This window comes from Bos indicus x Bos taurus, chromosome 1 (assembly GCF_003369695.1).
Source record: "Bos indicus x Bos taurus breed Angus x Brahman F1 hybrid chromosome 1, Bos_hybrid_MaternalHap_v2.0, whole genome shotgun sequence".
Lineage (NCBI taxonomy): Eukaryota > Metazoa > Chordata > Mammalia > Artiodactyla > Bovidae > Bos > Bos indicus x Bos taurus.
Window position 1 is genome coordinate 112,772,411 of NC_040076.1, and position 24,516 is coordinate 112,796,926.

The 24,516-nt window shown below is 36.7% G+C and overlaps 1 protein-coding gene across 2 annotated transcripts in view; it reads left to right on the forward strand.

The window, feature by feature from the left end:
* DHX36 (DEAH-box helicase 36) overlaps positions 1-24,516 on the forward strand; it is a 47,520-nt gene that overhangs the window by 9,486 nt on the left and 13,518 nt on the right. For both annotated transcript variants that reach the window (XM_027543169.1, XM_027543177.1), the window contains 12 exons: positions 1,543-1,622; positions 2,650-2,724; positions 2,867-3,033; positions 5,790-5,871; positions 9,797-9,937; positions 10,386-10,488; positions 10,858-10,945; positions 13,720-13,775; positions 15,468-15,532; positions 16,209-16,352; positions 18,510-18,627; positions 19,570-19,668. In XM_027543169.1, the coding sequence (XP_027398970.1) occupies positions 1,543-1,622; positions 2,650-2,724; positions 2,867-3,033; positions 5,790-5,871; positions 9,797-9,937; positions 10,386-10,488; positions 10,858-10,945; positions 13,720-13,775; positions 15,468-15,532; positions 16,209-16,352; positions 18,510-18,627; positions 19,570-19,668 (1,218 nt within the window). The remainder of the gene's footprint in view (positions 1-1,542; positions 1,623-2,649; positions 2,725-2,866; positions 3,034-5,789; positions 5,872-9,796; positions 9,938-10,385; positions 10,489-10,857; positions 10,946-13,719; positions 13,776-15,467; positions 15,533-16,208; positions 16,353-18,509; positions 18,628-19,569; positions 19,669-24,516) is intronic.

Below are 24,516 nucleotides of genomic sequence, written 5' to 3' on the forward strand. Positions count from 1 at the left end.
TCTTATTGATAACAGATGTTTAGGAGTTCAAGATAAATTGCAAATCCAGGCAATTTCTATAAAACTAAATGAAAAGCTGATAATGTTTATAGAATTGAGTATGAGCTTCAAATAATCTCCATCATTAGATACTTTACCTTTTACTCCTTGATTCATTTAATACTGTTTTCAGCTGTTTTTTTTCAGTGTATAGGTACTGAATGATAGCAGTATTTCTGATTTTTTAGTGCAATTCAGTATTAGGGAATTAGTCATAGAAAAATAAGGTGTTTGGAGTTTATTTTGAAACAGGTATTAACTGCGTGTTTATTATAGATAACATTGTGTTTAGTTAGATGGCCTAGTTAAATATATGAGTTATATGTTCTGTAAAGATGTTTGGGGTTTCTTGCAGCATCAGGTGTACAGTACATTTACTTCAGTGTTATGTAATTCTTTGTGTAAATTTAAATTATGAAGCTTTCCAGTTGTATTTGATTTTATGATAGTGTGCTTTATTACATCTCTAAGTCATTTTATACAGAATCTGTGGTCAGGAACTGCATTACCAATTACAGCAATATTTTGTAGCAACTACAGTATATATTTAAGTTATAGTTTCTAAGAAATAACTGTTTTTAAAAAGTAAAGCTGCCATGTTTGTGGGAGGATAATATTCCTAGAAATGGCATAAGTTCATAGAATGGTGAAAAATAAACCACTTTCATTGTAACACTATTATATAGCTAGACTTTGGTTAAAAATCTAATTTTACCGTTTTCACTAAAATATGACTGTCAGTTCAGTTCATTTGCTCATTCGTGTCCGACTCTGCGACCCCATGGACTGCAGCATGCTACTATAAATTGACAGTAAGGAGAAATGTTAATTAGGTTATTTTGTTGCTTTTTTCCCCCCCAAGATCTGTTGATATTTAAATAGGCAGTTTAATTAACAGTAAAAAGTGAAGTAATGGTCTTAATGTATTCAGGATATGATGATTGGGAAATTTTACATCTGAAGTATTTCTTAAAAGCTAATTGTCATTTTCTATTTCTAACCTCGTAAATCACTGGTCTGTCACTAAATGACTGTTGGTTACTTTCAGTTGCACAAATCAGTATTAGTTTATAGGATTTCATCTGTCTAGAGCTTATCTTTAGCAGCCATAATTCTAAGAACTTAACCAAGAGTTAAGAATTAAGCCTGCTAATCTACAAAAAAGAATCAGATAAGAAAATGTATCAAGTGTATAGTTACTCTGAAATTATATTCAACCTTTATGAGTTTAGAATTTCCAACTGTTTTTAAGACAAAGATAGAGAGGACTTATAGAAAGTTGCTTTGGAAATAGGAGGCAGAATTTGAGAGGAAATGAAAAGTAAGCATAAGCAGGTAGTCTTCAGCTCTTAAAGGGAACAGTTTTAGATACCTCAGACTTTAATATGTTTCTCTTGTTATCTAATGAGTAGTGTTTCAACAACTCCAGATTTTCACAGACATTTAGGATATTTACTCTAAAGGAAATGTTTTCTTTGTAACTGTATTTTATTTTAATTAAAGGTTGCAGAGAGAGTGGCTGCAGAAAGGGCGGAATCTTGTGGCAATGGTAATAGTACTGGATACCAAATTCGGCTCCAGAGGTAAAGAGTGTTCACTTGTTTTGTTTTTGGCCATGCCAGGCAGCTTGGGAGATCTTAGTTCACTGACCAGGGGTTGAACCTAGGCCCTCAGCAATGAAAGGGCTGAGTCCTAATCAGTGGACCACCAGAGAACTTCCAAGAATGTTCACTTCTTGTTTACAGGTAGATTTTTGTGAAACTTTGAAGTTATCAGAGATTTAAAAAAAAAAGATTTTCCCCCAAATGTTTATGCTCATTATTGTTTTTAGAATTAACATTTGTAGTAACTGCAACATAGGCTTGCAACCCACAAGATCATTTTTTTTTGATCCAAATTCAGATTTGAATTGCCATTTTAAGATGTCTTTCGATTCCTGGGTTGGGAAGATCTCCTGGAAAAGGGAATGGTTACCCACTCCAGTGTTCTTGCCTGGAAAATTCCATGGACAGAGGAGCCTGGCATGCTACAGTCCATGGGGATCTCAAAGAGTCAAACATGACTGAGGAACTAACACTTTCACTTCACTTTTTTTTTTCACTTTAAGATGTCTTTTACACTAGGAAATGTTCAGAAGGATAACATTTTTCCTGGATATGTTAGTAGACCGTTACTCGCCTAAAGGAGTGGTACCACCACACAGCCTCTGACTACCTTAAGCTAGTTTGTATTCACAACCCCCATCCCCCTCCACTGTATTTTTGTAGTCCTCTGAAGCTCAAGATTCTGTTTGTCTTTTTAAATGAACTGATTTTCCAGTCACTAAACTGAAGTTGAGTTTCCTAAATATTTGGTCTTTTTCTGAATGGTAGGTCTTGTAAAGAAATCATGAATGTTGTATTTATAGCAAAAATAATGTATAATGAACTTGAAGCTAGTATTTCTCATTACTGTGCTGTAGTAGTTTTGGTAACTGAAAAATTAAGGATGAAGTTTTTCATTAAAACCGAAAGCATTTTTTAAATTGAAGATTTTCTCTTAAACGTTTGTGGTATTTAATAGTTCATCAGTAAAGAAAACCAAGAATTAATTCATGTCTTTTATTCGCAGTCGGTTGCCAAGGAAACAAGGTTCTATCTTATATTGTACAACAGGAATCATCCTTCAGTGGCTTCAGTCAGACCCGTGAGTATGTTTCAACGCAGGACATCTAGTTAAACATCATCAAAAGATGTCATTATTACATTGGATTTTATTATTATGTAAAATTAAGATGGTTCTGTTTTTGATTTTGTGCTGAGTAGCAAACTTTATGCTTCTGTTGTAGCCATCTGTCCAGTGTTAGTCACATCGTGCTTGATGAAATCCATGAGAGAAATCTACAGTCAGATGTTTTAATGACTGTTGTTAAAGATCTTCTCAGTTATCGACCTGACCTGAAAGTAGTATTGATGAGTGCAACATTGAATGCTGAGAAGTTTTCCGAATATTTTGGTGAGTAGAATTTATGATTGTTACTTTACAGAGTTATCACAAAACCACTGAATTTAGAAGCAGGTTTTTTTTTTTTTTTTTTAGAAGCAGTTTTTTAAAAAATGTTTTCAGATGTTTAGTGATGCAAGTAGTCAATGTTTAGCAATGCATTATATTTGAATATTTATCTACCCTCTGCCACTGCTACTAAGTCATTCCAGTCGTGTCCGACTCTGTGCGACTCCATAGATGGCAGCCCACCAGGCTCCTCTGTCCCTGGGATTCTCCAGGCAAGAGTACTGGAGTGGGTTGCCAGTCTCCAATCTACCCTCTCATAGTTTTTAAAATACTTATTTATTTTTGACTGTGTTGTGTCTGTTGCTGCACGGGCTTTTCTCTAGTTGCAGGGAGTAGGGGCTACTCTCTAGTTGTGGTATACAGGCTTCTCATTGCACTGGCTTCACGTTGCAGAGCACAGGCTCTAGGTCCTCAGGCTTAAATAGTTACAGTATATGAGCTCAGTAGTTGGTGGCACATGAACTGCTCCAGAAGCATGTGCTGCTGCTGCTAAGTCACTTCAGTTGTGTCCAGCTCTGTGCGACCCCATCGACAGCAGCCCACCAGGCTCCTCCGTCCATGGGATTTTCCAGGCAAGAGTACTGGAGTGGGTTGCCGTTGCCTTCTCCGCCAGAAGCATGTGGGGTCCTCCCATACCAGCGTTGAACCCATGTCTTCTGCATTGGCAGGCAGATTCAGTACCACTGAGTTACCAGGGAAGCCCTCTCTAGTAGTTTTTTAAATGGTGGCATCATCTCTCGTCTTGTAGTAAAGAGATGTAGCCTTTTGGTGCTACCACCAGATAATTAAGGTGACATTAATAAAGTCAAACCACAGATTTGAAAAATTTATAAACTTTTTTTGATAGTCTTCTGTAGCTTTTATGTAGTTCAGTTCAGTCGCTCAGTTGTGTCTGACTCTCTGCGACTCCATGAATCGCAGCACGCCAGGCCTCCCTGTCCATCACTAACTCCCGGAGTTCACTCAAATTCACGTCCATCAAGTCAGTGATGCCATCCAGCCATCTCATCCTCTGTCGTCCTCTTTTCCTCCTTCCCCCAATCCCTCCCAGCATCAGAGTCTTTTCCAGTGAGTCAACTCTTCGCATGAGGTGGCCAGAGTACTGGAGTTTCAGCTTTAGCATCATTCCTTCCAAAGAACACCCAGGACTGATCTCCTTTAGGATGGACTGGTTGGACCTCCTTGCAGTCCAAGGGACTCTCAGGAGTCTCCTCCCAACACCACAGTTCAAATGCATCAATTCTTCGGCGCTCAGCTTTCTTCACAGTCCAACTCTCACATTCATACATGACCACTGGAAAAACCATAGCCTTGACTAGATGGACCTTTGTTGGCAAAGTAATATCTCTGCTTTTCAATACACTATCTAGGTTGGTCATAACTTTCCTTCCAAGGAGTAAGCGTCTTTTAATTTCATGGCTGCAGTCACCATCTGCAGTGATTTTGGAGCCCAAAAAAATAAAGTCTGACACTGTTTCCACTGTTTCCCCATCTATTTCCCATGAAATGATGTATCTCAGGCTAAAGTGGCAATTTGCTAATAACAGTGATAACTGTGGTATCAGTGATAACTGTGGAATACCCTCAGCTTGGCTGGGTAGAGTATTTGGCCTATCTTCATCAATGCTCATTGATACCTTGTGAAGTAGGTGCTATTCTCATTGTTACAGATGGAAAACAACCTCAGAATAGTTAAGTAGCTTACCCAAGGTTGCATAATTAACAGAGGGTCAGGATGATTTGAAACTAAATTTGAGGGAATTCCCTGGGAGTCTTAGTGCTTTCACTGCTGGGGTCTGGGTTCGATCCCTGGTCAGGGAACTAAGATCCCACAAGTTGCATGGAGTAGCCAAGAAATAACAGAGAACCTAAATTTGAGTAGCTGCAGAGTACATTCTTTTAAAATATGCCTCACTGTCTCTACTGCTCAAATTGGGGAAGGAGGAGAAATGGGAGAACATTAAAATGGAATAGCACTATATTTAATGTGTTTGTAATCAGCCCAGTTGACCCTCAGGGCCTTACTTTGTTTTTGTCTGTCTCAGTCCTTTTGATGAGAAATCCAGAACTAACATTGAGTAAACTTACACAGGTCAGATACATAAGTGTACTCAAAGTTGTGGTGCCACTTCAGTTACTTCCATCTGTGCTGTAACTTTGGCCTTTGTTTACAGAGAATATGGTTTATTTTGTTTGGTACAGAACCTAAATAACATTTAAGTAACAGTACTGAGAGACTTCTTTTTTAACTAGTGATTCTAAAATAGTAAGCAGTAGTTTAATACTTGGTTAGTTCTTGCTGTAACTACTCCTTTCCCTAATTCTGGATGCTACAGAGGTCATTTCACTAAAGGTAGGTTTCACTAAAACTTAGGTTCTCATGGCACCATCTTGGCTAATGATGAAGAGAAATAGACTTAATAGGTCTTGAATCCAACTTAAAATACGCTATTTTTTTTGTATTCTGGGTTACTTTGTAGAATTGTGAGGTTTGCATATAGTTTGATAACAGTAAATTGCTACTGAATGAAGACTAAATGCTGTTTTTATTAAATGAGATATGGAAAAATAAGGTATAGCTGTAAAAGTTTCAGGACCCTTTTCTGAAGTTAAAACTAATGTAGTCATTGTCCTATTCACAGTTAATTTTTTTTTTTTTTACATTTGAATACAGATTTATGTTTTATCTACCATAATAGGTAACTGTCCAATGATACATATACCTGGCTTTACTTTTCCGGTTGTGGAGTATCTTTTGGAAGATATAATTGAAAAAATAAGGTAAGTAAATATTAGTAAGTAAAAGATTAAAAGTACTAATATACTTTAGTATATTAGTATCACTATTTTGTCAAACTTTAGTCTAAGAAACTCACCCTTAACTATTTCTTTCTAAAACATTGTTTTTCCTTAAATCAGGGATTCCCAAACTTAGTTGCACATTGAAATCACTTGGAGTCTTTGAAAATCCACATTGACGCTCATACCATATTATATTACAGAGCCTGGGCTTTAGCCACATATCAGTATTGTCTAAAGACTCCTGGGCAGAAAAGTTTGTGAATCTCTGTCTTTAGTGTTGAACTTCTGTTCTGATTCTCCTCCCTGGTATTCCTTTGCTGGCCTCCATTTCCCACCCTTTAAATATGATATTCCCCTAGAGTTCTCGCCTTAGATGTTTCTCACCGTTTTATGATTTCATTGTGCAATCCTATTTCCATGACTATAGTTCCAGGTTTTCAGAACTATTTTCCTACAGCTTTCAGAACTATGGTTTCAAAACTGAATTCTTCCTGAATTCTAAACTTAACTAAATCTATACTCAGCAGCATTCCAGTATCACAGATTTCTTGAACCTCACATTTTTCAAACAAAAACTGTCATCTTATATTTGATTCCCACTGTGCTTCCACCAAAAAAAAAATCTATGTTGCTTAGTATGCTTTATAATGGTTGCTCCCGTTGTCTTCCACCCGGTTGTTTAAACTCTAAATCAAAGTAGCTGGATGTTTCAAGCAGTTATGTTCCAGGATACGTTAACTGCTTTACACGCTTAGTAACCAAAGTACTGTAAGTCATTCTGTATCCCGTCCCACTTTCCCCCATGAAACCCTGAGAGCTTTCTCCTTGAACATACCTTCTCGTTTTTATTTTTTCTACTTAAGGGCCTTATTGTCTCTCCTATGTTAGTATGAGTTTCTCCTGGGCACTGTGGTTTTCACTGTCACAGATGCTGCCATCTGTTTTCCCCAAAACTCTGGTCATGTAAGCTTTCTTCCCTAGGGTATTCCCCTTGAGATTTCTCTTTGAAAACTAGTTGAAGAACCTTTGTTGCTTTGTCATGGCCTAGAGCAGAGCAGCTCAGCTGGTATGCCCAAGTTATGATCCCATTCACGCTGGCCTTTAGCTGCTAGCAGGCTTCTCGAGGAGCCATCAAAATTACCTTAGTATCACTTGATGAGAGAGGGCTGAAGGCACAGACCCACAGGATCAGGTTCCAGCTTCTTAGCCTGTCACCCCAAGGCTCTTTACAGTCTGGCCCTGTCTGTCTAGTGGCATGCATTATGCCACTTCTCTTATGCACTGTCTCTTCTATGCCAGCTTGTGCCCTTTCTTTCATAGTTTTATGCTTTGTTACATGCTGTTTCCTCCTTTATTTGCCACCTTCTCCACTTTTCATATGTAAACTATTATGTAAGAACAAATCCCTGCCCATCAGCCTTCTCTGATAACCTCTCAGTGAGGTACCTTCTCAGCAAGACTGCCAGAGCACTTTTATCATATCTCTTGTACCGCTTACCTTATTGCCATGTGATGTGTCTTGTTATATATGTCTCTTGCACTAGATTTCAAATTTTCAAAGTGGAAGATTTTGTCCTATGCATCTTTGTAACTAGTACATAGCACAGTGCCTGGCCTATAGTAAACATCTGAAAACTAAATGGACAGATGTAGAAACATTTGTGCTGAGATTTTTCAAGATTCCACAGCTTACTTGTTAAAGGAGAAAACCAGAAAGTGATGGTGGGAAGGTGAGAACAAAGATCCTACTGCATATTTTACATGGGGAAAAGTCAGCTGAATTTTGAATGGACATCTATATAACATATTTTTGAAACTATATGGCTTGCACTGTGCACTAAGATCTGAGAAAAAACAAGGGAACAACAACTCATTGCACAACTTTGGAGCTTGTATCTAGATAGGGATACATACAGGCTATTATTCTTAAGGAGTACACTCTGGTCATACTCTCATGACCAGAGTTTTGGGGAAAACAGATGGCAGCATCTGTGAGAGTGAAGACCACAGTGCCCTCAGAGAAACTCTTATACTAACATAGGAGAGAGAATAAGGACCTTAAGTAGAAGAAGTAAAAACAAGAAGGTATGTTCAAGGAGAAAGCTCTCAGGGTTTTCATGGAGGAAGGTGGGACGGGATACAGAATGACTTAACAGTTCTTTGGTTACTGTTCTGGGTAAGTGAAGAGTGTGTAAGGCAGGGATAGCGTGGACAAGTCAGGAAAGCAGTGAGGTCGGCAGGCCAAGGAGGGAAATGTGTGTCAGGGAGGAACATGTTAAAGTGAAAGAGTGTATGTTGGTTAGATGCTCTGGTTAGATCATCAATGCTCATATATTTTTATGCTCTCCCTCCTCAGTTCCACTTTCAACCACGTGGCCCCGTTTCTTACCATAGCACATTAACCAGTTGTTTTCTAAGGTAATAACAGGCAACAACCTGACAGTAGAACAAGATTCAGGGACCAGTAATCTAACATAACATAAAGATGAATTGCTTCTTAAGGTCTCCAGAAGGCAGTGCATGTACACGGAATTGTAGTTAAGGGGAGTCTCTTGAAGCAACAGATAGTATCTGTGCACTTGTTCTGTAGCCAGCGCAAGAGGGGACGTGAAGTAGGGTAGTCCTTGGATAGAAGTTTTCAGCAGAGGCCCCACCTATTCCTTTTCCAGAGGAAGAGCTGCTCTGCAGGGAAGTAGGAAAGAAAATAGGTGAGATATTATGGAGGGTTGTGATTGGGTACTTGGGGATGGGGGGCTAAAGGTTACCTCTGATCCTATAATTGCTGGGAAGGGAGCCAGCTGTGGGTCCATCCTGCTGACTAGATTAATTTCTGTCTCAGGTTGCCCTACCTCACAGTGGTGCCTCTATATGTATCGAAGACTTAGGGGAGTCCTGGGTCACAGGTACTGAATAGGGAAGGGGATTGATGAATTCTTTGGGGTGTCCGCTATATGTCAGGCACCATGCTTTATCCCTTCTTTTTCATTCTCATGTCAGTACTGTTAAAAGAGTATTAATCTCTCAAATAAGAAAACTAAAAGCCAGAGCCTTATACCTTTTCCAAGGTCACATAGCTAGTCAGTGGCAGAGCACGGACATCAGTCCCATTCTGTCTGACTCACAAAGCCCATGCTTCACACCCCCCGTTCTTTCTAGATGCTCTCATCTAGGTTAACTCCGAGAGGCTTTGGGGTTAAAGTATAGGTTTATTTTTCTTTGTCTCTCTCCACTCCCATGCCTCTCACAACTCACTTATGGTAGGTGACGTGCACTGCAGCATAGTGAAGTCAAAGCATAGCACTGGACTGACTTGTAAGACGTCTGAATGCTGATTCTGGTTCTGCCATTGTCTTTAAGACCTAGCAGAACTAAGTAGTTCTCAAGCATGAGTCTATGAATCTACAGACCGCTATAAATACACTGAATCTCCTGGGGCACTAAATAAAATTGCTGGATGAGCAGACCCCAGCCAGACCTATTGTATTCAAATCACAAGGTATAGGATTGAGGAATCTCTTTTACAAACTCCACAGGCAATTATTTGTGCTCAGGTTTAGAAACCTCTTATATTCAAAATCTGAGTCTTCTAGGCAATTGTTAACTATTATTTTGAACCTGTATTAATGTTAACTTTTGATATAAAAGTAAATTCAAACTTAAAGATGGTAGTTACTCAACCATTTAAATTTTTATTGCTGATAGAGCTTTTACATACTTTCATAAAGAATGATTTTAATCTAAAATGTTACGTGTTCATATTTGTAGATAAAAAATTTAACTAGTATTTACTAGAAAGTATAGTGAAGATGTTCTTTAAAATTTTTTAAAATCCTAAAAAGTCAGAGATGTTAGTGAAAACCAATTTTAAACAAAGTGAAGCTATTTAAGAGTATTTTTATTTTAGATATGTTCCAGAACAAAAAGAACACAGATCCCAGTTTAAGAAAGGTTTCATGCAAGGGCATGTGAATAGACAAGAAAAAGAAGAAAAAGAAGCAATCTATAAAGAACGCTGGCCAGGTTATCTAAGGGAATTGAGACAAAGGTAAGTCTGTTTTTGTTTGAAAGTGAGAACGTAGTGGCTAAACAAGATGCAGGTTTGTCTTGACTTTGTACATATTTAAGGGTAGCATTGTTGTTTAGTCACTCAGTGGTATCCAGCTCTTTTGTTATTTAGTCACTAAATGTAGCCTGCTAGGCCTCTCTGTCCATGGGGTTTCCCAGGCAAGAATATTGGAGTGTCATCTACATTGGCAGGCGGATTCTTTACTGCTGAGCTACCAGAGAAGCCCTGAGGATAACATTTCGAGTCTCATATTCTAGCTGGATACTCTACTGATTTGACTTGTAAACACTATCATAATCGCAGTATTTCTTTTTATTTATTATGTTTTCCCATTTGCAGATTGAGTTAATTTTAAAATTTTATAAGTAAGTTAATTAAATGTCAGGAAACTGTCAAGTATTTCATGACTTTATATTTGACTTGATAGGTATTCTGCAAGCACTGTAGATGTTGTAGAAATGATGGATGATGAAAAAGTTGATCTGAATTTGATTGCTGCCCTTATTCGATACATTGTTTTGGAAGAAGAGGTTAGTTTTGTTTTTTTTTTTTTAATTTTCAAAAGTGAAACATTTCAATTTCATATCAAGGACTTGAAAAAATTTTTTCTTAAATGCTTTTAAAAAAATAATCTTTGGAGGAAACAGCTTTTGATACCAGGAGCAAGAATTTCAAAATACCAAAATGATTTAGCAGTTTGACCTATTTGAAGAAAAGACTCAACAAACGAAATGTCTGGATTATAAATCCTATTTTTAAAAAGCAAACTCTTTAGTTATAATTAGTAACTAAAAGTTATCTTGAGCTAATATAATTTTAACAAAGACTTAATTGTGCACAGAATTATACTCTTATTTTGTTATGTGATCCTTTATAACAGTTATTTCCCTTCTGCATAGGATGGTGCAATATTGGTCTTTCTACCAGGCTGGGACAACATCAGCACTTTACACGATCTCTTGATGTCACAAGTGATGTTTAAATCAGGTATTTTAGAAATGTATTTTTATTGCCGTTCTAAGAATGGTACTTGAGTTATGTGTAGCCTGGTTATTTTCTTTGATTTGAGTCCAAGTTGAGTTTTTTCAAAAGTTGGATTTTTTTTCCCCCCCTAAAGTTCTGGGTCAGAGATGAAGATGGTAGATACATAGTGAAGTTCCTTATTTAGATTTATGGTGAGACTGTTTCCCCTCTCTGCCTAAATTTGCCCAATAAAATCGAGTCTTTGGCATTTGAGGTTTTTGTTTCTTCACTCACTTCTGCAATTAGTTGGGCAGAAAAGAAGTTTGAATTTATCCTCTTAGGCCAATATTTCTCAGCTCTAACTGTACAACAGTCACTCATGGCACTTTAAAAATGCAGACCCAGATCGCACGCTCACGCCAGATATTAGAATGTGACCTGCCAAATGTTAAATGTGACCTGAACATCTGAAGTTTAAAAAAAAAAATTCTCAGATGATCTGATTGTTTAATAGGATGTTTTGAAAGATACAACCTCTTATGTTTTAGAGAAATGCATTGGAACATTTTTCTCCTGTGAAATTATAGCTTTTTCCGGAGTCACTGTTAACTTTAGTAAAATCAAAGCAAATTCCATTTAGTATTTTAAATAGTTCTGAATATACTTCCTAGCCTTACTCTGTTGAAGTGCTTTGATACATTTTACTTTTTTAAAACACTGAAAAATATTTTGATCTAATTTTATTGGCTAAAATACTTTTAAAATCCCATCATGGCAATGCCCTCAAATCATTCACTATAATTAATTTTCTATTCTCTCACTGCAAAAATATTTTGTCTGATTACTATGACTTCTCTATAATGAAATTCTACTTTCTGTTTTCCTCATCATTGGTAACTTGTGTATAGAAAAAGTATAGGTCGTGATTCAACTATACAACCATATATATTTTTTAAAACAGAAATACTTCTCTGGCAACTTTGGCCTTTCCTTCCCCCATCATAAACTCTATTATATGATCTACTTTTAGTTTTAAAAATGTGAGTGTGTATGTGTTTTCCAAGAAAAATGTGGAGATCATTTTGGAGGAAGTAGGGAAAGGGTATAATTCATTGTCTTTCTGATTCTGATTTAATTATACTCAGGGATGGAAGTATTAATTTATAGTTCTACCACCAGCTTCAGTTCAGTGTCTGAGTCGTGTCTTACTCTTTGGAACCCCATGGACTGCAGCGTGCCAGACTTCCCTGTCCAAACACCTGGAGCTTGCTCAAATTCATGTCCATTGAGTCGGTGATGTCATCCAACCATCTCATCCTCTGTCATCCCCTTCTCCTGCCTTCAATCTTTCCCAGCATCAGTGTCTTTTCCAGTGAGTCAGTTCTTCGTATCAGGTGGCCAAAGTATAACCACCAGCTTAATTTCTTTTAAAGAAAATCTTTCAAAAATTAAACATTCCTAATCTTTATCATTGTTTTGACTTCCCTGGTGGCTCAGAGGGTAAAGTGCCTGTCTACAATGTGGGAGACCTGGGTTCGATCCCTGGGTCGGGAAGATCCCCTGGAGAAGGAAATGGCAATCCACTCCAGTACTATTGCCTGGAAAATCCCATGGACAGAGGAGCCTGGTAGGCTACAGTCCATGGGGTTGCAAAGAGTAGGACACCACTGAACTACTTCACTTTCACTTTTCACTTTCAATCTTTATCATCATCTGATAATCCAATCCATAATCAGATTTTCCCATTTTTTCCCCCAAAGTATCTTTCACAACTAGCTTGCTTAGACTGTAGAAAAAGTCAGACTGATAAATCGTTTAGTTTTAGAATGGTACTCCCATCTTCCCTTTTCTTTCCCCATGGTGGAAAGGACTAGGTTCTACTTTCTGAAGATGTCTAAATCTTTATAGTATCATTTCATTTGATCATCTCTTAATCCTGTTTTCCTGCCAGCTGGAAGTTATATCTGAAGGCTTGATTCAATTCAAGTTAAGTTAGAGTGGATGTATTTCATACTGTGTCACAGAGATAAGTAATTGAAGGTATTCTTTGTCAAGCACTATTTGACAGCTTTTTACAGTTGAGAAGGGTCATAAAGGCTGTGGAAAGCACTGTATCTCCTGAGTAACAGCAGTTCTCTTTCTTGGAAAATACAACTACAATACAGGAATGTCTTCTGGACATTCTTGCCAGAGATTTAAGTTAGGTTACACTTTGGTAGCTATATCTGGCTGAAATTTACCCTTGTTTCTGTGACTCTCTCTCTCCTTCCCATTACAGTACTACATCAAACTGTCTGTTGACTGATAATCATGAATGGGCTTGAGCAACTTGATTTTGAAACCTAAAACTTCCTATATTCCTAACAAAATTATTTTTTTTAATGTGGGCGACTTTTGGAATGTATTACATTTTACCAATGCTATTTCTTTATTTTAAGTGGACATGAAAATTTAATAAGTAATTTGCTTTAAAATTTTCTTTGATTAAAGTAGGATTACCCAAAGTCTACAAACATATTCACCCATATTAAATAAAATCCTTTGATCTTTAGTTAGTGGTGGGAATGGAGTTAATGTTTTGTTTTGTATTTTTTGTAATATAATTTGAAAAGGTTGCTACCAACTTTTCAGCATTGTATAAGAATTGAGAATTTGCAGAAAAAATATTAACAAGTATATAAAATGTATATACTTGGTCTGATTGTACATAAGAATATAAATTAAGAATTACCATGTATTTTTTATGGAATTTTCTGCAGCTGTTTATCTTAAAGTTTAATTTTCTTCTTAATTTTCAGACAAGTTTATTATTATACCTTTACATTCTCTGATGCCTACAGTTAACCAGACACAGGTATGTTGTTAAATTTATCTTTCAAACTGAGGCAAGCTTTAAGGACTGCTTATTGTATGTTTTGTTTTATTTTTGAAAGCACATTTTAAAATAGTAATCCATACAAAAAATACTTCTTTGAGAACCTTTGCAAATGAGTCTTCAGGGAATGACTGCACAAAAATTTGGATAAGAGAGGGTAATCCATGAATCACATTAGTTTCATCAGCATTAGGGAAACATTTAAAGGTTGCTTTTATCAATAGCTTGTTTGGGTTTCCTGAATAAAATGAAAAGGTATGTGAAAGCCAATAAAAATATTCAACCTAGCAATGAATAATCTATGACATACACAGTTTGATACTGAGATTTTGATTTAACAGAATTAGTACATTTATAGGCATGAGATTTCAGTGATGTATTATTAATTATGGTTTTGGATGTTTTGACTTTGTCAGATTCAGAGATCTCTAGTTAGAATGAACAGTGCATTCCCAAAGGAAAGGTAATTTTCTACTGTGTTTGCAGGCCCTGGTAGAATGAAATGGATCCATTTTTTCCACTCTGTAAGAAATAATATACATATTTTTAATTGAGGGCTTTTTACTATCTCTACTAGTATGATAGTTCTGAGTAAGGCTCAGCTAGCTAGATTAGGTACAGTGTGCATGTCTGAGGGAAGAGAAGAGGAAAGACAGAGCTCTTGATCCCAAAGATTGAACAAAAGAGTATGTGGTGTGGAAGTACTTCCATCGCTCATGCCGTGACCATAAAATATTGATTCCTTTGCTAGAGGATATGTGACTAGACTGGCAAACAACATTTTCTCTTATTACCATTTTTATAAATGAGACGAGTTTATGATTTTTTTTTTTGTTTGCTTTTCAGCCAAGTGGTGTCTACCATCATGACGTAGGATTTATTATGTGAAGGGGATCTTTTTAAGTCCATTTCAGTCTAAGTAGCTGGTATACAGTGGTACAGCTAGCTGGCATGCATTCTGATGATTGGGCATGTGCCTTATTGGTTGGTGTCATCTGTATGTCTGTACATGCTCAGTTAATCAGTTGTGACTGACTCTTTGCAACTCCGTGGACTGTAGTCCACCAGGTTCCTCTGTCCGTGGAATTTTCCAGACAAGAACACTGGAGTAGGTTGTCATTTTCTACTCCAGGAGAATCTTCCCGACCCAGGGATCAAACCCTGCATCTCTTGTGTATCCCCCATTGGCAGGTAGATTTTTTACCGCTGAGCCACCTGGGAAGCCCTGTTTTTATCTGTATAGTTTTTAAGTAATTCATAATTCTTTACACTTCTGTCCCTTTCCCTTAAAAAATTTGACAGCACAATAAACGTTTGCATTCTGCAGCATTTAAAAAAAAATTTTTTTAAGTTACCATATTTAAATATTAATAATTTTGTATACCACTTAAATATAAATTAAAATAATCTTTAAATTATAACCTTTCATTTGAAATCTTTATTTGTGATAGGGTTTTGATATCTAAGGGAGATTTGGTTTACCATAAGGGAATTTTGTGATATTAAAGATGATGTATAAGATATGACTGTATCTATAAATATTAGATGCATATGTCAGTGAATAAACACAGAATTGCTAAAAGTGAGCAGTACTTGAAGTAATTACTTTAATTGTAAGAATGGATGTATCAGAAATTCACTCTTGGGATTTTGATGTGTGTATTCTTGCAGGTGTTTAAAAGAACTCCTCCTGGTGTTCGGAAAATAGTTATTGCTACCAACATTGCAGAGACTAGGTAAAAATTATTTTTTAATTCCCAACTACAAATGATTACATTTGTTTTGAGCACTATTAACAGTTAACATACCTTAATCTTTTTTCTACAAAATACTTTGTAATTTCTTTAAACCTATTTTAATTTAGTTGCAGTGAACATGGGTTGTTTTTTGTTTGTTTGTTTTAGCCTCTTCAGAAATAGGCTTTTAAGTGATTGTTTTAAAGCTTCCCTAAAGAAGCATGGGGACTGAGGTCAGTACTTCTGGTTGGGAGTAGAATTGATAGATTGTTTGGTAATCAGTTATATATACTCTTAAAATTATTCCATTGGAGATACTAATATACCAGTACAATCATTGCAACAGATTGTTCTGCAGAAGCTGGTGTTAATTCGTGGCACTGGAGGGCTCACAGAGCTAGTTACAAAAGTCCTCAGGCAAGCTGTGAAGTTTAACTGAGGGCAGATAAGAATTGTGCACGTGATCTGTAGAAAGGGCACTGTGCTGCCACTGAAGCTGCTGATGCTGCCTGTGATGCGGTGTCTCATCCCCACTTGTAAATGTGGAAGAGTGGTGAAAATCCTGAACTACTGATTCAATAAAAAGTGTTTTAAGATCCCTGTCTGTAGATCTGGTATAGGCTAATATGCTTTAGATGTGTTTTTAACAATTTTTATGTATTTGTTTTCCAAACAGCATTACCATTGATGATGTAGTTTATGTAATAGATGGAGGAAAAATAAAGGAGACGCACTTTGACACACACAACAACATCAGTACAATGTCTGCTGAGTGGGTCAGTAAAGCCAATGCTAAACAGAGGAAGGGTCGAGCTGGAAGGTAAGATCAGACCTTTGAAGTCCTTACAAAAACACCAAAAATTTTGTGTACCAAATTTACTTAAGGAAGTTCCCTTTCATCTTTTTAAAAACTTAACTGCAGCATGTTTTTACTCCCCAGCAGATGGGGGAGTCGTTTTAATCATAGTTGTTTTGGGAAAAGTATCTGTCTGGTTAATTAAAGTTAATATTCTTATTAGCTATATTATCTGTGATTGTGTTTCTTTTTTAAACATATTACTAATAATGATTGCTATTAATAATACTTGAATGTCAGATCATCCTCTAGAGACTTATACACATTAATTTGCTTAATCCTCCCACAGTGCTGTGAAGTAGGTTATTATCTCTCTTTTGAGGGTAAAGAAACTAAAGTATAGAAAAATAAAGTCATCTAAAGTCATCTCTCCAAAGTCACACAGCGTTACAAGTAGCAGAGCCAGGAATTTGAATTTAGGTGGTTTGGTTCCACAGCCTGGGCTCCTAATCACTATACTTCACAGCTGTACTGGTTTTTCACTATGAGTTACCAAGGAAAATCCTTTTTCCCACTTATGTGATAGCATGAGAAATAAAAATACCTTTTTTTTGTTTGTTTGGTTGCCCGTGGTATTTTTTGTGGTGAGCAGGAGCTACTCTTCCCTGAAGTGCATGTGCTTCTCATGGTGATGGTTTCTCTTTTTGGGGTGCACAAGCTCTAGGCGCACGGGATTCAGAAATTGTGGCATGTGGGCTCTAGAGTGCAATCTCAGTACTTGTGGTGCACGGGCTTAGTTGTTCTGCAGTATGTGGGATCTTCTTCGACCCAGGGATCGAACTTCTGTCCTCTGCATTGGTAGGCAGATTCTTACTCACTGTACCACCAGGGAAGTCCAGTACCTCTGTTTTAATGATCAGAGAAAAGATTTGCCTATAACACAAATAATTGCCCTTATTACTTGTTTTAATGCATACTTCAGAATATTTTACACCCTAACTCATACGAGTGATAGAATCATGTCTGGAGTTTGAAGAGTTTTTATTTTACCTCTTACATGTAGAATAAACAAGATTTCCCTTAATTTTCAAGGAGTTAAAAAAAAATCTTTTGACAGACCATTTATCAGCCTTTTAATAAGTTTATACTATATATTTAAAGCTGTCGCTCATTATGTTTGCAGATTATTCCAGTATAACTTGTCTTCAGGTAGTGTATTGGATTATGCAGTTGGTGCTCTTGAGTCATAGTCCTGGCTTAGTCCAAGAAGTGTACCTTCTACTCTATTAAGAGGGGATAATTTGATTGGGAGCCTAGCAAGATTGAGGTTTCCCCATGCAGACCAGTCACTAAATGTAAAGTATTGCATTTTATAGAATTCTTCATCCCCACTAACCTGGTGAAAGTTAATTGTGGAATTGCAGTGTTTTTGTTGATGTTTTTAATTGAAGCATAGTTGGTTTACAGTGTTGCTTTAGTTTCTGCTGTACCACACAGTGATTCAGCTTTTATATATATATATAGTATTTTAATTCAAAGGGAAAATAGTCCCCTGTGGGCTCTGTGATACAAATTTCCTTTAGCAAAGCTAATTAAGATTGATAATTATTTTGAAGGCCAGTGCAAACTGTTTATTATGTGGTCCTTGGTGGATATCCTATAGATAGGTAATGGGTCCTCTGAACCACCAGATAAGCCCATCATTCAGATCAGTAGATGCAAATAAGGGAAAAAATTGTTTCCAACATCTCTCTGAGAGTTCACTAGATAGCACATACCTAAGAGCTATTAAAATAATAATAGGTTAACCTAATAACAGGATTTGTTACATAAAGTGCTCACAAGGCCCAGAGATTAACCTATGTATACTGCTGATTTTGTGTCAACCAGTCTGGAGTCTGTGAGAAACAGGTAACCAAATTTTATTGGTAGGAGGAGGGAACCTTGTCTTTTTTAGCACTAGGACTTAGGATTAGTGGATTTAAGCTTATTCAGAAAAGATGAGGAAAAGGAATATATGAATAACAATGAAGTAACAAGTAAATTAGTTATGATGTGGCTTGTAAGAAATAGATATTGACTGCTTTCCCTGCCTTTTCTTTTCTCTGGAATTCTAAAAGTCACTGATAATACTTACCTGCCCACCCCACTCCTTGTTGTTGGTTTTTTTTCTTTTTAAAGAGTTCAACCTGGTCATTGCTATCATCTATATAACAGTCTTAGAGCAAGCCTTCTAGATGACTATCAACTGCCAGAAATTTTAAGAACGCCTTTGGAAGAACTTTGTTTACAGATAAAGGTAAATTAAGTGGGAGAATTAAAGTAAATAAGGTTCTAGTTTTCAGCATGTTTTATAGAGGAAAGTAATACGTTAATCTGCCAGAAAGAATTTAGACCACCATTTGTTTTTGTGTTAGTACAGTTTGACCCCTGAGCAGCCTGAGGGTTAGACTTGCAAGGTATCCCTTCTCTGCCTCAGAAAATGACTCACCCAAGGGTGGGTCATTAAAACAGCTTGGTTAGAATCCAGAGTCAGACCCTAGTCCTGTTGATTCTACATGTTGTGTTTGCTGATTGAACACAAACTTTGCCCTGCACTTAGTTAATTTAAAGGTCTGTAAAATGAAAATGCAAGTACTATATTTTTTGGAAAAAAAATCTGCATAGACATGAACTTATGCAGTTCAAAATCGATAAACTGTAAACTGTTTTTAAGCTTCTGTCACGTGTATATTAAACAGCTTTTAATTACATACCGCTCCAGAGCCAGACTATCTGGGATTGAATCCCAAGTCTTGTGGCAAGCTAGTTCTTTTATATTGGGCAAGTTATTTAAATTAACTTCATAAAATCCTTAGAACAGTGCCTGGCACATGGGAAGTGTTCAGTAAATCTTAGCTACTGTCACTACATCTTAAGATTCCCTCATTATAAACTACTTACCGTTTTTTTTTTAGCATCATATATTTGATAAAATTAGCCACCTTATTTTGAAGATAATCAGTGATCAACCTTTTGAGATTTTAACCTGCTACTTTTCTCATTAATTGAGTTAGTGGGTGTTGAAAGTAGTATGTTGGCCTTTAAACATTTAGAATCACAAACATAATTTTAACTTATTCTGGTGAAATAACTAACTGGAAAATCGTGTATAGGTTTGCTTTATTTGAGTGAGTGACATGGGGAAGACTAAACTCTATATCCATATATGACATGTTTAATTATATTTGTCTCTCCCCAGATTTTAAGACTAGGTGGAATTGCTCACTTTCTTAGTAGGCTAATGGATCCACCATCGAATGAAGCAGTGTTACTCTCCATAAAACACCTGATGGAACTGGTAAATTTGTTTTTTGTTTTTTAATAAATTCTAACTTAGATTTAGAGTGCTTAAGTAAAGCAAGCTAATTATAAAATTTACTCTTAATTATTGCAAAGTAGGCCAATGAGTGTGTAGGACCAAATTGATTCCCTATTTGGCTGTTCAGCTTTAAGTATGAAATAAGTTATAAAATGATACTGTTGTGATTTACTTGTCATACTGGGCTCTTTCCACACAAGTTTTTTCATTGTAGGCATGACTTAAAATTACATATAATTTTGAAATCTTTCCATTTCAATCTTTTAAAACTTTGGAATCTTTCAGTTTCTTGTTTTGATCCTCTTCACTTGTATTCTTGAAAGGAATTTGGTTGCTGTATTCTTTCTGATTTTCATAGTGTTTTTATAGCTTTGTCAAATCTAAGCAACTTAATGACAGTATGGACATCTTATAAAGGCAGCTTTTCTATTTTTGAAGGAATACTAGCACGTGACTTTTCCCCAGACTATATCCCACTACCTATCATTTTCTTAACAGCTTTTTCCCTTAGTTTATTTTATGAAGTCAGTGTTTTGAGGAACAGGTTTCATTGTCTTGCTGCTGCTAAGTCACTTCAGTTGTGTCTGACTCTGTGTGACCCCATAGATGGCAGCCCACCAGGCTCCCCCATCCCTGGGATTCTCCAGGCAAGAACACTGGAGTGGGTTGCCATTTCCTTCTCCAATGCATGAAAGTGAAAAGTGAAAGTGAAGTCGCTCCGTCGTGTCCGACTCTTCACGACCCCATGGACTGCAGCCTACCAGGCTCCTCCATCCATGGGTTTTTCCAGGCAAGAGTACTGGAATGGGGTACCATTGCCTTCATTGTCTTAGGTGCCCACTTAGTTGGTAGCCATCCCTATACAATACCACTTTGAGAAGCCACACACGACTGGCTGCAAGTTCGTGCCCAAAGTAGAGAGAAAGAACAGAACTGTGCTGTCCAACTCAGTATCCACTAGCCACAGGTGACTATTTAAGTTTTGAATTAAATTACAAATTCAGTATCATGGTCATACTCAGACATTTTAGAAATTGAATTAGACACATGCGGCTAGTGGTTACTGCATGAACGGTGCAGAAATGACACTCCATCAGTGCTGCAAGTTCTGTTGATCAGTAATGGGTTAGAGGATGCTGATGGGTGTATTTTACATATTTAAAAATATTTTTTTTGAGCCGTCTATGTAGATAGTTTTGAGAATTTGGTCCATATGAAAACATTGAAATAAGCTTGTAATGTGAGTTGTTTAAATGAAAAGTATTATAACTGATCTGACCATTTTTGTTTGAATTGGGGTTAGATTTAGTGAGGTTGCTGATATTAGGGAACAGTATGGTTTTATTGACTTTAAAATTAAAGTCTTCCCCTTTGGATTTTTCTCTAATAGAACATAGCAATAGAGAGCTAGGTGGTGATCAGAGAATCAACTTATTTGTGGTAGAGACAGATGACCAGAGGACAGCTGGAGTCTGAAGCCAGAGTGGGATAACTTCCTTTCTCCTGACTGAATTTAAGAACCAGTCTTGACTGAGCCATTTACAAGCAACAAAATTGTGAAAAGTCCTGGGACATCCTTGCCAACAGTAGCGTCCGAAGCCTGCATTATGAAAAAACTTTTTTATTATGCAATGCAGAATGCCCATCCAGGATAAAAGAGCAAAACAAAGCATTCAGCTTAATGATTTATTACAAAGTGAGCACTGTTATTTTTAATCATGTCAAGAAGTTAAGAACATCTCTGGGATACTAAAAGGCCACTGCCTACCCTCTCCCATCACTCCCTGAGTCTCAAAAATAACATCTGTCATGACTGATGGTAGTCTCTTGCTTTTCTTGATGATTTTACCAACCAGAATACATCTCTATAAAGAGCTCAATTTAATTTGATCCTTTATAAACTTTACAGAAATCCACATGGGATGTTGGGAGTTTTGGAAGAATGGGGTTCTGAATTTTTTCAGTGAACATTGTGAAATTCATGTGCATTACTGCTTTTAGCTGTGTATAGTTCATTCATTTTCATTTCTTTATATGGCTCCTGAAAGGTATTTTTGGTTGTTGTTTAATCAATAAGTTGTGTCCGCCAGTTTTGTGACCCCATGAACTGCAGCCCACCGGGCTCCTCTGTCCCTGGCTTTTCGCAGGAGGGAGTACTGGAGTGGCTTGCCATTTCCCTTCTCCAGGGGACTGAACCTGCATCTCCTGAATAGGCAGGTGGATTCTTCACCACTTAGCCACCTGGGGCTTCTGGTGGCTCAGATGGTAAAGAATCTGCCTTCAATGCAGGAGACCCAGATCTGATCCCTGGGTCGGGAAGATCTTTGGGAGAAGGGAATGGCTACCCACTCCAGTATTCTTTACTGGAGAATTCCGTAGAAGAGCCTGATGGAGCCCATGGGGTTGCAAAAGAGTCCAACACAACTGAGCGACTAACACTCACACTTTCACTTGGGAAGCCCCAAAGGCATTTTACTTATTTCCAATTTGAAGGAATTACATACACTGGTATGAATATTCTTCAGTATTTATTGTTTCTCAGTGTACATGTTTAAGTGTTTCTCATAGGTATACGTGTAGGAGTGAATTCAGTAGGTAATGCCCAACCATTTTCCAAAGTTGTCAGACTATTTACATTCCTACCAGGGCCAGTGGTAGGTTGGTATTCTCATTGCTCTATAGCATCACCAACCTATAGTCTTTTATTGTAAGCATGTTGATAGGTATGTTGTAGTTTAATAGTTTTAATTTGCATTACAGTGAGTGCCATTGAATTTGTATGCAGCTTTTCATGCTTCCAGCCCATTTGGATAGTCTCATTTGTAAATTTCTGGTGCCAGTTTTTGTGTTATGTCATAGGAGGTCATTATATATACTTTTTGTATACTATTGATCTGAGCCTTTTGTCAGTTGTATATTGCATATGTTTGTATTTTTACCTTATCACTTTTTACTTGTTTTTTTGTGAACAAATTCCTAATTTTAAAGTGAAATATATATCAGTTTTTTCTTTATTGTTACTGCTTTTTATCCTTTGATGAGTCTTTATCTACCCTGGAGTCATGGTGATAATACTGTTTTCAGTTTTTCTTCTTCACACTTAGAAATATAATCCACGTGCAATTGATGTGTGCGTGTCTGTGTGTGTAGGCGAGGTAAGAATCAGTTTTTAGATATGTGGAACAGTTGACTGAAACTGTGAGAAAAAAGTTTATCCTTTTCCTTCTCTTTGTTCTGTAGTGTTGTCATCGATCAAGTGTCTATGGGTTTGTCTATTTGTAGGCTCTGCTTTATTCTATTGATGTATATTTTTCTTGAGCGGGTATCACACTGTCTTAGTTACAATATTGAGTCTTAACCAAGCAAGAACATGCTCTTTCCCATTGATTGAGTTATTTAATCTCTTGGTATTTCAGCATTTTCTGTGTATCTTACAACTCTTTAAGAGATTGATTTCTTCTTGATTAATGATATTTTTGGATTTTATTCAAACTTCAAAATTTTGTATTTTCTTGTGTCTGCTATATAGAAATCAAGTTGGTTTTGAATGTTGACCTTGTTTTCATTAATGCTGTGAAACCCACTTATTCTGATAACTGTATGTAGATTTTTTTTGCATACAATCACATCTATAAATAATTAGAATTTTATTTATTTCCAGCTGTCATCCAGGATCCTTAGTACAATATTGTGCAGAAGTGATATGATAGTATATGTTTTTATCTTCTTATTCTCAAAGGAAAAGCTATCAGTAATTCATTGAGCATGTTCTTTGAAGATTTTTTTGTAGAAACTCAAGGAAGATTCTGTTCTTAGTTTATTAGATTTTTATTATGCATGGATAATTTTATTATGTTCGGTTTTATCAAATACCTTTTCTTCCTCTACTGAGATTATCCAGTTATGCTGCTTTTTATGTTTAATTTGTAATGTATTGAATTACATCAGTTTTTCAAATGTTAAACCAACTCTCATTCCTGAAAGAAACCTAACTTGCTGTGATTCAATTTGCCATTGTTTTAAGTTTCTCATGTATAAGGTTATTTAGCTTCCCTTTCTCCAGATGTCCCTGTGAAGCAGGTACCAAGATTATGCTAAACTCAGAAAACAAGCTTGAAAGTTTTTTTTTTCCCCCTAGTCTCTGAAAGAGTTTTTGTAAGATTAAGGTAATTTCTTTCATAAACTTTTAGTAGAGCTCAACGTTGGCTGTGTTCCGTGTTGTACAGTACATCCCTGTGTCTGTCCTACACAGTGCATTAGTTTGTGCCTCTAATTCCCCTACCCCTGTAACAAACTACCAGTGGGTTGGCGGAGCAGTACGAGTTCTATCGTTTGCTGTTTTTGTTGTTGTTCAGATTTTGTCATTTTGAATGTGTACAGGACATTGTATTTACAGAGATCTTTGTGGATAAAAACTTGGAACTTGGGGTGATAATTTCTTCCAGAGAGGATTTATGTTGCCTTCTCTGGGAAAAGATGCTCCAGTGTTGTTCACCTCTGTAGACTTCTTTCTGTCTCCAATTACTGTACTTGTAATTTTTGTAATTCTTTTGTAAAAGACTTTTGTAATTCTTCTGTCAGTGTCTTCAGGCAACTTTTCTAGCTGTGCTCAGCGTGATGATTGGATCACATTACCTAGGGAATCAGAGCAGAAGTCACCTCCATTTTGGAGGATTCTAGATAAATCTTTTATCTCTTGCCCTGCTGTTGGTTTCATGTCTCCGAAAGTACTGTAATTGACGGGCTGGGCATTATATACTCCAAGTATATGTTTTGTCTTTTGGTTTCCCCGCCCCCAACAACTCTTGTACTTAGTGATTTTCTTTA